At 49.2% G+C, this 12927-nt stretch overlaps 1 protein-coding gene across 1 annotated transcript in view; it reads right to left on the bottom strand.

Annotated features, from left to right (window-relative positions):
• The window catches only part of PDE11A (phosphodiesterase 11A), a 95381-nt gene extending 82880 nt beyond the window's left edge, over positions 1 to 12501 (bottom strand). The window contains exons 1-2 of the mRNA XM_078860076.1: positions 11594 to 12501; positions 3459 to 3617 (exon numbers count right to left, since the gene is read on the bottom strand). Of these exons, the coding sequence (XP_078716202.1) occupies positions 3459 to 3617; positions 11594 to 12487 (1053 nt within the window). The 5' untranslated portion in view covers positions 12488 to 12501. The remainder of the gene's footprint in view (positions 1 to 3458; positions 3618 to 11593) is intronic.
• Positions 12502 to 12927: the final 426 nt, after the last annotated feature.

The following is a 12927-nucleotide window of genomic DNA, read 5'->3' as shown; positions in this document are numbered from 1 at the left end:
ATTCCAAAGCCCTTCCCTTTCGTTGATTGTGTTCATCGTTGTACTCTCCGTTGTGTCTGGTGTGATTCCTGTATGTGTTTCCGTCGCTCGCATTATTTTATCCTGGTTCAGCCGGGACGGCTGGTCTTTACATCAGGGGGGGGGGGGGTCATGTAATGCGAGCGTAAGCAGGGTTTGCGGAGTGCGAGGAGGAAACTAAATAAAAGTCCAACGGAGACCAGCAGTGCCTGATGAAGTCTTTTATTACACTTCTATAAGTGTAACTATTCATGAGGTGATTAAAAAGATATTATTTAACTCGCATCAGGCCGCACGGTGTACAGTGCATTTTTAATAACCACTCAATATCTCTCTGACCTCTATATTAATGCGCAGTGAAGAATGGCCATTGCCCGAAACGTTGCCTATTACATAAATGTTTTGTTTATTTTATAGCCATATACACACAGTTATTGTTGAACTTGTGGAGTGTTTTTGTTTGTTTGCCAACACATCGGACGGCTGCAATTCACAGCTCTTGTCGACCTGCTGCTGGATGAAGGTGTCCCCTCGACCATACAACAAAGGGATGGGAAGAGTCTGTACAGCAGTTAAACTTGTACCTACTCGGCGCAGAAAAAAACCCAAAAAACAATCTAACGTTAATCAATCAGTCACATCAGTCTTTATTTGAACGTGCCAATATCACCCTCAATAAAGTGGGTACCAGCAGCACAGAAATGCTACACTGGGGGCACGGAGCAACAGGAATTAGAAAATAAAAAAAATCCATCCCGACCTCAGCAGATAACATCTCGCCATCGTGGCACCCCTCTCTCGCCACCGTGGCAGCTTTGGCTGGCAATCAAACTCGGTTTTTGCAGGATTCATAGCACAGCACACTGACCACTCACACCACCACTACTACCACCACTTCGCTCCACCCCCTTAAGCATCTCCAGTCTGAGGATGGGCAGCCGGTCGCTTGTTCGTGACTTATTTACTAATAGCTCGCGCTGACAGAAGCCAAATAATCATGAAATTAACCAAGCATACCCCCTAATTGTCCTCACGCTCTGCTAATGCATGGTGTACAGTCTGCGACAAGGAGGTCTCAACAGTGCTGCGACGACCCAAATGAACGATTTCACTCATGATATTATGACCGAACAGCCTAACAACATTCACGAGCTCTGTTGGCTTTGTGATTTTACAAACACTGTGCACGGTGGTGTGTGTGCTCTTGGAACAAATGTAGTGACTTGACTTGGAGACGTAAGTTCGTGGAGGCAGTTCTTTAATTAACACCAAGCACACTTTGTACAATACATACCCTACACTGTTAGCACACTCCTGTCTCTCGCTGGTTGCTAGCCTATGACGGCGCTGAACTAAGACAGCCAACTACCATCTAGCAGCGCAATATCAAGTGATGACGACAGCGATGAAGGCAGCAAGACAACAGCGATGATGGTGAAGATCTTCAGCAGCAACGACGGGGATTCCACTCCAAACAACAGCCCTGAGGTCCCCTCCTGGGACCCCTCCTATACTGTCAGCGTAGCCTGGCTCCGCCCCGGCCACGCCCCCTTATGCATCCTTCTAGCGGGTTCCCAATGTGCTCCTTCCGTAACCTTTCCCATAGATTCCTCTTGGGTCTATCATGTGGCCTGTTGTCATTCAGGGCTGCTATAAGCTACAGATCCCTTCCCTGCCAGCAGCTAGCGCTATGCTACTACGTGACCGATTCGATGTCACTACACACAAAGATACCGTTTCACCACCCACACCCCTCCCGCACCATCCACACCACCACACCATTTGCACCACCACACCACCTAAAACCACCCACCCCACTGTATAGCCGTAACAGACTGTAGGAGCAAATGCTGTTAGCGAGCACCTTTCAAGGTCAGAATGGCACACGAGGGGGTGGGTGGCCAGCACCACACCCGACCGCCTTTGTCTCCCGAGTGGTGATGTTTACACACCGCACCAGGTACTCATTTTGAGGCTGAGTCGACATAGGGGAGGCCCAGGACCGGTTCAAATAATCATCACTGGTGTTGGCCGTGAGCAGAAAATCGGGTCGCGCGGTTCGGAGCGCAGCGCGTTAACCACTACACTACCAACCCCACCGCACCACCGGCACCACGCACATCACCCACACACCGCACCACCAGTCCGTTGTTACCTGTCCTCGTGATACGGACGCGCGTGTGCGCGCGCTTCATGGCACGGAACGGGACACTCTCCCCAATCCGCGGGTGTCGTTCAAGGCAGCTCTTTAATCTCCGTATCAAACGCGGGGGGGGGGGGGTCACGGGTGAACCGCCGGTGTAAGGAGGATTCCTCCGTCGGAGCCCAGGGCAGACCACGTAAGCGAGGGAGGGGTTATAACGCGTCCGCCGCATGTTTTGTGCACGGTTCCGCGGTTCAAGTCCTGGCAGCCGACTTTGGCTAATACTGCCGGATGTATTAACCGTTACGAATAAAAACATAAATACATAAGTACGCACTCTGCATGCTTTTACATTGGATGGTGAAGATCCCGGTAACGTTATTCGAAGAAGTGTAGCCACGCATGTTGGCGTCTCGGTCAAAATTCGACAATATTTGAAAACCAGTCCCTAAAAGCCCCACAATGTGACCTATTACACTCACACAATATACGTGTTTCCCTTTGAAGGTGTTGTTAATAACGAATGTCGCATTGTTGTTTGCGTTTGTGCACCACTGCCAACGCAAGTGACAGTGTCGCCAAATGAATATGTTCGCTCGTGGATCAAGTCTCGGAGAAACGTCCCTTCACTGACAACCGCTGTGAGAATGTGAAGTCTCACTGGTCGCTCCAATTGTCTATCAAACACGGCACCTTCAGACTCACAATTATCAAAATATTGATTAATGTTGGTGGAATCCGATGAGCTACGAAGCTATTTTTCATAGATGTCCAGTAAGGGTGGGTCAGAACGTTACAACAACAAGCAATGCAAAAAACACGGTAGGAATCCAAAGTATAGGAAAGGTAAACACATCACCTAAAATAATATACACAAAACCAAACTATCTTACCATGTAAAGCCCATTGAAGTTAACGTATTTATCAAAAAAGACCTGGCCACAAATGATAGCTCAAGAATGTGGCTTATCATGTTGAAATGTAAAACCGCAAAATAATCAGCATGCAAGTTTCTAAATGTGGAGGGAAAAACCGGAGGACCCGGAGAAAAAAAATCCACGCCACCATGGGGGAAGAGATACGCAAACTCCAAATATACAGCAGGCGTCAGGGTCGCGATTGAACCTCCGACCTCCTGCATACCAGGTGTGGAAGATAACATCACAACCACCGTGACGTCCCTGACATAAATACATGAAACGTATACAAGTTAACATTACGTGACTTACCCAAGCTTGGGAAAGGAAATAAATTCCAAACATACGGACGATCTCGTTTGTAGTTGGACCGCACCCACCTTCTCGTCGTCGTCGCTGAATGGCGCCCATCCCGGTGTCTTGTTGACGGCTTGGGCCACTCCGATCACCTGCCCGTCGCTGTCGTGGATGGGCATGCCGAGGAGAGACTTCGTCTTGTAGCCCGTCAGCTTGTCCATCTCGTCGCTGAATCGCCGGTCCTTTGGCGAGACACGCGAAGCAATGACAAGATGCCCCCACTCCGCTCGTGTACCCTTTACCGGGAAGGCAAGGGGAAGTGCCAGTCGCGTAATGAGCGTGGGGGACCCAGGGATGCCTTGCCCCCCCGCCCACACCTGGTGGCCAAAGCTACGAGTTGAGGCCCTCTTCACAACCACCATTAAACATGTTTTCAACAACAGTTATAAAAGAACAACTTATTTAAAACGCGGTTACATTTTTATTTAAAGAAAGCGCTTTCATTTACGTTCCACATTGCATTTTTTTTTGTTTATTACAATTACAGCGGTAACGTTTGACATCCACAAAATTGGGGGCCCCACCTGACCGACTGCCACACCCCTTGAGCTGATAATTATGTCGTCACTGCGCTACTGGCAAGTGCTGTCGGCCGAGAAAACGTCCCCAAGGCCGACGCGGTGCAGGATGGGGGTGATGTGGCCCTGTGTCGTGAAGGGCCACCCTTTTTCAGTCTCTCCGGTGCTGATGTTTTGCATACCGCACCGGGTGCTCACTTCAGTCGGAATCGAACGAGGGAAGTGCCCCAAACTGGTTCTGATATCGCTCGGCACTGATTGTAGCCATGGCCGGAAATCGAACTGAGGTTGCCGGGTTCGTATTGCAGCACGCAAACCACTTCGCCACCGCTGCGCAAACACAAGAGTACACAAGAGTACACACGTGAACAAAGGTAAAGATCCACCGTATAGCCTTAACAGGCGGTTAGGGCAAGTGCTGTTACACATATGAACACACACACACATGCACACGCACAGACACACACATGTAAATACGAAGATTATCTAACTAGCTTTATGCCCATAGGGCATCATTCCCATTCAGATTGCTTATTTTCATCAGATACAAAATTGGCATTTTCTCCATGGGTGGCATTGGTGCTCTCTTTAATTGGTGGCGAGTAATCAGTGGTGAAACGTCCACGTTACGATGACAGGGGAAAGTCCATCCGCTGGATACAAATTTTTATTTTATCTTCAACAATAACGCAATACGTGCAGATTAAAAATGGCGATGCGTGTGACACTGCTCTTGAAGTTGGAGTGCAGCGATGGCGTGGGCTCAGAGTTGTGGGTGGAGGAGGGGAAACCCGCGCAGCCACTGCCGCCGCTACGGCTATTGGCGCCCACACAAAGAGCCAAGGAAGTGCCTTAGAGGCACGACGTCAGCCTGGCCTGGCATCGTTGAATGCGACGCGCCGGAGGTTGGAAGCCAAAAGCCGCGCTCGACGGAGTCTCGAGGCGCTCGGCGCGTGGCCCGCCCGGCTCCCAGGCAAAGCGCGCCTTGTTATCTAGGTCAGAGAAAGGAGGCCAGAACGACCCCAGCCTCTAGACCCTGACGTTGACATTAAACAGGCACCTTCCAGCCGAGTACCAACACTACTGCCACCGCCAAACCCACCACCGTCTCTACCACCACAGCCACCGCCGTGTATGTTGAACTTATTTCGCACAACGTACTTAGCCAAGCCTGCCAATCGGAAGTGCGGGGGGAAGGACAACCAACTCAACACAAAAAAGCGGTATTGTGTTGAACTTTATTGACAGTGGACAGCACAGTTATGATAAGAAAAGTGAGTGCTGACTGTCAACGATATGTCCAATGGATAATTGGTATACAGATGAAAAGGTGGCAACTGTGCCTTACAGGGGGCTCTGTTCTCAGCGATACCGTGATAATAAAAAAAAAATCATGCGGTTGGGGCACGTGCAGAAATTGCGAATATTTAACGCAATTACACTAAGCCGCACCTAACAAAGAACCCCTACTTTCTTAATGACCACCAACTATTCGACTCTCAAACACACTCGGCTGGCACTCGCACGCGCCACAGAGAGAAATCTGTTCGGACACCGCGTGCATGCATGCGGGAGGGCGCCTAGGCAGACGAGTGCAATCGCCTGGCAGAGTCAGGAAACAAATTAAAATGTTATTTAAAAAGATTGGCGCGAGGCCACGCGGGGAAGAAACGAGAATTATAGCGCGATGACCCACGGGCTGGAACATGATTGATAAGCGAGTCGTCATTGCGACCTTGAGACGGGTTTGAGTGCGAGCCGAGTGCTTTGGCTGTGAGTTTCCCCATTGGACAAGTGCTAAATCACCCTCGAACCCTGTTCACCAATGTTTGTTGTGGTTTATTTTATATATCTGTATACATTTTTTTTAAAGCGGTGGTTCCCAGCAGCTGAAATTATAGTTATCTCGCCGTGCCGAGATGTTAATTACCTCGCCTGGTATACAAGAGGTCGGGGGTTCGATCCCGACCCTGACGCCTGTTGTATATTTGTAGTTTGCGTGACTCCGTAGTTAAGTGGATTTTCTACGGGTCCTCCAGTTTTTCCCTCCACATTTCCACATGATAAGCCACTTTGTTGAACTATCATTTGTAATAGCCAGGTCGCTTCTGAAAAAGAGCTATGTGCATTCATATATATTTTTTCAAGTAAAAATTCGCCCCGACTAAAGAGGGAATGGTTTCACGCTTCAACACACCGGTGGGCTAAAGCAGTGAACTATTTGTCTTTTGTCAGCGTGACACTTTTTTACTGATTGGCCGTGTCGGGTGGTGGAGGGTTACGACAGATTTATAAATAACGCGATCTAAACCCAAAAACGTTGATTATGAATATTTTTATTTCTTTCAATTTCAATAGATTCTCTAATTAGTCTTGGCCAGTCGTAACTAGTTTTGCACAGAACTTCAACATTATCAAAGTCAATTGAGTGTCCTTGTTGGCACACGTGTGCTGCTACTGTTGACAGTTGTATTTGGGAGTATTTAATATTTCTCTGATGTTATTTTAGTCTCGTGCTGATCATTCGTCCTGTTTGCCTAACATAGCATTTGCCACAAGTGCAGTTAATCCTGTACACACATTCTGTTAATAGCTTCGGTAATATATCTGTTATACCAGATATTAATTTCTGTATTTTATGCACCGTTCCAAATCTGAGTTGGATGTTTTGTTTTTCCAAACATCTGGCTAGTTTAGCAGTTACTCCCGCAATGTACACTATTTTGATCGTTTTAATTACTTGGGCAATTTCAATGTTCGTGTTATTTGATTTGGTTTTGGCATTCAATGCCCTGTTTATTTGTGCATCATTGTAACCGCAGCGCTACTTTAACATTATTAATTTCTCTTCTCAGATTGTCACCATCTGACACTTTCTTTGCTCGATGAATTAGCGTCTTGATAAGAGCAGATTTCTGTGCGGGGTGATGGTGTGACTGCATTCAGATAGACGTCAGTATGCGTTTTCTTTCATTGTCAACTTCCACTTCCATGGTGAACTGGATGGATGGGTTTTGCGAGTTTAGATGATTTAGAAATTCGAGGGGGTGGGGGCCTTTATGAAGACACCACGTTTGCACATCTAACCAAGCAGATAGAGTGAATTATGGCATTAGGCATTTTTGGGCCAGAAAAAAAGAAACAACACAAGTCTAAAATCTCCTGTTACACGTGGGTGGCACTGGCTTTAAACTCTGCTCGCAATGTTACTACTCTGCGTCTCATCCTAGTCCCAATCCGCGCCATCAATTGAATTGACGTGTTGTTTTGCACTTTCTGGCATCCTGGCCTTTGAACTCGGGAAAAAAAGAGCAACAACCCGCGCACTCCGCATCAGTGACGCGAGGGCCACACAATGCCATGTCGGTAACGGGCACGTGGTCTTCTAACGACGTGGGGAAAGTGGGGGGGGGGGGGCAAGCAGCCCTGCACGGGAGAAGTTCCACCTCCCTGGCGAGTGACAGGCACCCCCTGTGGCTTATGCTGGCTGATCCTAGCCGGAAAGGGGGACACCACCCCTCGCCAATGCGTTTTACGGCATCTCCGCAGCATGTCATCACGTCTCACTGCGAGAGCGGCGGACATGAGATTATGTATAAACACATACATTTATGTCTGATAGCGAGGATAAAGGAGGAGGGTTGGCGTCTGGTGGTAACCGGCCGTACAACCCTCAAGCCAAAACATTGGAAAGTCCTAAACAAATGTCCCTCAGTGTGCGAAAAATCTCGGGACCCAGTGACTGCCGCTGCTGGGAGTGCAGACCCGGGCGGTGGTAGTACGGTGTCTGCACATATCAAGATGGAGAAATAAATGGAAAGAGCAGAAGGTTGTTCGGGAGGAAGATAAGGTTGGCCACATGGGATATTGGAACAATGACAGGAAAAGGTCAGGAATTAGCGGACTGCTTGAGGAGGAGGAAAGTCGACATCGCATGCATCCAGGAAACAAAATGGAAAGGCAGCAGAGCGAAAGAGATTTACCATGGTTTTAAATTGTTATACCATTTAACAACAACAAGGAAAAATGTGGTTGGAATTGTGCTGAGTGAGGAGATGAAGACAAAGGTTGATAGAAGTCAGAAGAGAAAATGACATACTGATGATAGTCAGACTGGTACTGGACAGTGGGGTTGTAAATGTGATGTGTGCGTATTTATGGGAGAAAAGGGTGTTTGTAATATTGATGGGGCTGTTTGGGATAATCTGGATTGAGGAGAAAATGCTGGATGCGTGGAGAGAGAGTACATTGGTTCCCATCTTTAAAGGGAAAGGTGATGTACAACAGTGTGGGAACTACAGAAAAATAGCATTGATGAGTCACACCATGCAACTCTGGCAAAGGATCATAGAAAGGAGACTGAGGAAGCTGGTGATTATTGGCGAGAGTCAGTTTGGATTCAGACAGGGAAGGTCAACAATGGATGCAATCGTTGCACTGAGTGTATCGATGGAGAATTTCAGAGAGAAAAAACGGCCCTTGCACGCGGTGTTTATTGATCTAGAGAAAGCGTACGACAGGGTGCCTAGAGAGCTCATCTGGCGGTGGATGAGAAGAAGAGGTATTTTTGAGGTAAATGTCCGGCTGATCCAGGATATGTATGAAGGAGCAAAAATGCATGTGCAAAGCAGCTATGGAGCGCTTGAGAGCTTCAAGTCAAAGGGGGAGTGAAACAAGGTTCTGCCCTGAGCCCCTTTCCTGTTCAGCCTGGTGCTGGACACACTCACGAGAGATATTCAGAGGGAACCCCCCTGGTGTATGCTTTTTGCTGACGACATTGTGCTATGCAGTGAGAGTAGAGTGGTAGTGGAAGATGATTTGAAGATATGGGTGCAAAAGATGAAGAGATTGCGTTGAGGATCAGTCGGACAAAGACGCAGTACGTGGTGGCAAATTTCAGTGGAAATAATGCAGAAGGAGGATTGCAAATTGGAAGTGATCAGTTAATGAAGAAGAATGAGTTTAAGTACCTGGGTGCAACAATGTGTGCTGATGGTTCACTAAAAGGAGAAATGAGAACAAGAACAAGGGCTAGATGGCTGAAATGGTGAGAGATGACTTATGTGGTGTGCGATAAGAGGGCCCCAGTTTAGTTGAAGGTAAAAGTGTGTAGTGTATACTGTATAGTAGTGTATAGTGTAGTGTATAGGAGTGTATAGTGTAGTGTATAGTACACGACGGTGGTGAGGATGGGGCTGTTGCATGGGGCCGAGTGCTGGGGCAAAAGAAAGAGGGAGAATCAATCGATGGAAGTCAGATAGATGAGGATGTTGCGGTGGATGTTGGGTTTAACAAGGAACGACAGGGTGAGAAATTAAGAAGTGAGAGGAAGACTCAAGGTGGTATAAATTACAGAGAAGATGAGAGAGAAAAGGCTCTGGTGTAGTTCCGTTATGTGGAGAGACAACAGGAAAATGATGTGGAAGGTGATGCAAGTGGGAAGGAAATAAATCATGAGGAAAGCTGAAGAAGAGGAGGGCGGGCGGGCGGGGGGGTATGTGGTGCAATCGGACACGGTGGCCCGAGAGCGGAAAGAGAGATGGCGCAGGACAGGGCAGCGTGGAGAAGGTTGGCAAGGACAGCGGACCTCACATGAGTGGGACACACGCGTGGAAGAAGAAGAGTAAACGCTGGGGATACTGTCACAGTGGTCTAATGCTCAGCACACGACCGCTTGTGATGCGATCGAAACGTTGTGGCTTTTTTTTCAGGCTACAGTCTACATTATAGACTGTGAGTACACTCACTTCGATTAAGAACCAGGCTACAGTATTATTTTTATTATTCACTTTATTTTATTATGATTTTTTCTACCTACGTGACTTTATCAAAAGAACCAAAGAATATTATTGTTTGCAGTCACAAAAGTTTTAAGTCAAAATGTAAACTAGAGGGGCTTTGTAAGAGTTCCCTCTCGCGGTAGCATGACCAAGTAATCTCAGGGTTGCAGCTTTACCAGCAAACAATGGTGCAGGCGATGCGGTGCAGAGCGACACCCGTGCGCCGATCGAGAAGCCGGCTCTTAGTGGGTGCGAAATGGCACGGTTTCATCGATCCCGACCCTGACGCCTCCTATATATTTGGAGTTTGCATGTTCTCTCTATCTCCCCGTAGTCGCGTGGATTTTTCTCCGGGTCCTCCGGGTTTTCCCTCCACATTCAGGATCAACTTGCGTTTAGAATATTTAGCTCCTAGAAATGTCCACATGATAAGCCACTTTATTGGGCTATCATTTGTAGCCAGGTCGCTTCTGAAAAAAAGAGCTATATAGCTCAGTGTGCCTTACCTGTTAAAATAAAAAATAAATAGTTTATAGTTTATAAAGTAAATGGGAATGATTCAAACTCCGTGTCGTTGAATGGGTCAGGGAGCTGGCGACACTCTGGCTTCTCCCAGTATGTATGTCTGTGTCTGTGTTTAACTTATTTCGCACCGTACGTAGTAAAGCGTGGTCGCAAGGGAAGCTGCTCCTCACCCGCATGCCGCTCTCATGCCGGAGCAGAACGCAAGCGACGCATGAGTCTCACGCCTCGTGACATTTGTTTAACCCACTGGATCTCCTCGTATGCTGCCAAATGGCATCGGCACAAGAATACATCGTGTAAAAAAATATATATATACACGCGCACGTAAGTTTGTTTTCAATTTTGGCTGAATTTTTTTTTTGACAAATGTCATCAAATAAGCGTGGAGCTGATAACCACCCCCTACCCAATTTCCTCCTCCCCACCTGCCATCCCCATAGATGACGTTCCATCATAACTACTTCTGAGGTCACCTCAGTCAAGGGGCAACACCGTTTACCTGCCATGCAAACATTGTTCGGCACGTGCAAAAGAGCTCCATCGCTCTTCGGATTCCTCCAATATAAATAAATAATCTGATTCTGTTTATCAAACTAAAAATGTTACATCCTCAGAGCTGGAATTTATTCTAATTAAATAGAAAACTAAGTTAAAAGTGGTTTTGTGGTCATGTGTGTGCAGGGGGGGAGGGTTCTATCCGTAATTGGACTCAGGATCTCAGTAGTGGCCAAGCAGTGTCTCTGACCCGTGAACCACCCGGCCGCCTCACCATTCGCCCTGGTGGTGAGTAGAGTCACGGGCAATTAACAGGGGAACATAGGTGAGAGCCCACCAACACCATCACCACCGGGGTTGCTACCCTGAGGTACAAATAAAAAGGGACGTATCACGGGAAGAATATCTCACAAAAGCGAAAGAGGCGAGGATTGCATGCAACTGACAATAACCGCGACTTTTTACGTTGAATGCTTAGAAACGCACAGATTTGCTCACAACACCTATCTTAAAAGAGAGGACGATCCTGCGAAAACCAGGACGGATGGCATTCTTAACCACTAATGTCATCACTACCACCGCCACAAAAGTTATCACTACCATCGCTGATGCCATCACTGCCACCACGAATAATACTATCAACACAATCACCACCAGTGCCACCACGACCATCACCAATGCCACCACTACCACCATCAATGTCATCACTACCATCATTAATGTCATCACTGTCACCACCACCAATACCATGATCATCACCACTTCCACCGTCAACGCCACCACGACTACCACCAACGCCATCGCCGCTACTTTAACCGCCAGCACCACCGCCACTGTTACCTCGTAAGCGTCCGGGATGTTGACCGTCTCCCCGTGCTCCGCCACGTAGCCAATGATGCCACTGCCCCAGGGCACCCGCACCTCGCTCGAGGTCTCCCCCCACCTGCCGCACGGGAAGAACGCGGAGCTGGCGCGCACGTCGTAGAGCCTTGACACGAGGGTCCTCTTGCGCGGCGGGCCCTCCACCAGGAAGAGCGAGCAGCGCTCCGCCTCCAGCATGATGCACACGTTGACGAGGATCTTGCGGCTCAGGTTGGCGAGGTCCAGGTCGTTGGAGATATCTTTGACCATCTCGAGAAAGAACTCGTGCTCGTTGCTCTCCTTCAGGCGGAACTTGCAGTCGATGGCGGCGCTGGCGTACTGCGGCAAGCTCACGCGCGACTCCAGCAGGGCGCTCAGGATGTGCGCCGTGCTGGGCGGCAGGGAGCTTGCCTTGCGGAACAGCGCCCTGCGCCGCACGCTGGAGAGGGACTCCTGCTCGCGCGGGTTCGCCTGCTCGTCATATGTCCTGTGCACCGTCATCGCTTTGGAGCGCGCGAAGCAGCGGCGCAGCTCTTTCTGCGACGCGCGCTTCGGCAGGGCGCCGTCCACCGTCATGGACAGCGCCCTGCTGAACTCCTCGGACGGAGTGGGAGTTGTCTCGCCGACCTGCGGAGGAGGAGGAGGCGCCGGTGCCCTGCCCGGGCTGCAGGGAGACTTGGGCAGGTGCGGGACACGCGGCGATGGTAGTGGTGGCAGTGGTGGCGACTGCTGCTGCTGCACGACCGCCTGGTTGTGTAGCTTGAGCCACTTCTCCACGGAGCTGCAGGTGCCTTTGCGCAGGAGGTAGTCCTCGAACACATCCGGGTGATTGTCAAGGAACAACTCGATAGCCGTGCAGTCCAGGCCGCTCATGATTGCATTCGGGTGTGATTGGGTGAGTGAGGAGCACGTGCGCCTTGTTAAGTTACGAATCGGAGGTGGAAGAGCCAAAGCCGGGTGGGTAGTGGTGGTAATGATGATGGTGATGAAAATGTGAAGGCGTGGGAGCACAGTCGACCGGGTTGACGACTGTGGAATAAATGCGCGATTGGGGCAGAAGGAAGCGATGGCGAGATGCGGTGGCGAGATGCGGTGGCGAGATGCGGTGGCGAGATGCGGTGGCGAGATGCGGTGGCGAGATGCGGTGGCGAGATGCGGTGGCGAGATGCGGTGGCGAGATGCGGTGGCGAGATGCGGTGGCGAGATGCGGTGGCGAGATGCGGTGGCGAGATGCGGTGGCGAGATGCGGTGGCATCAATGGCATTAGCCACGGAGACCACCACTCGATTGTAATTATGATGATTATTTTTGTT

Source organism: Lampetra fluviatilis, chromosome 1 (genome assembly GCF_964198595.1).
Source record: "Lampetra fluviatilis chromosome 1, kcLamFluv1.1, whole genome shotgun sequence".
Classification (NCBI taxonomy): Eukaryota; Metazoa; Chordata; class Hyperoartia; order Petromyzontiformes; family Petromyzontidae; genus Lampetra; species Lampetra fluviatilis.
The sequence above is the reverse complement of the archived record's forward strand: the minus strand, read 5'-3'. Positions and strand labels throughout refer to the sequence as shown.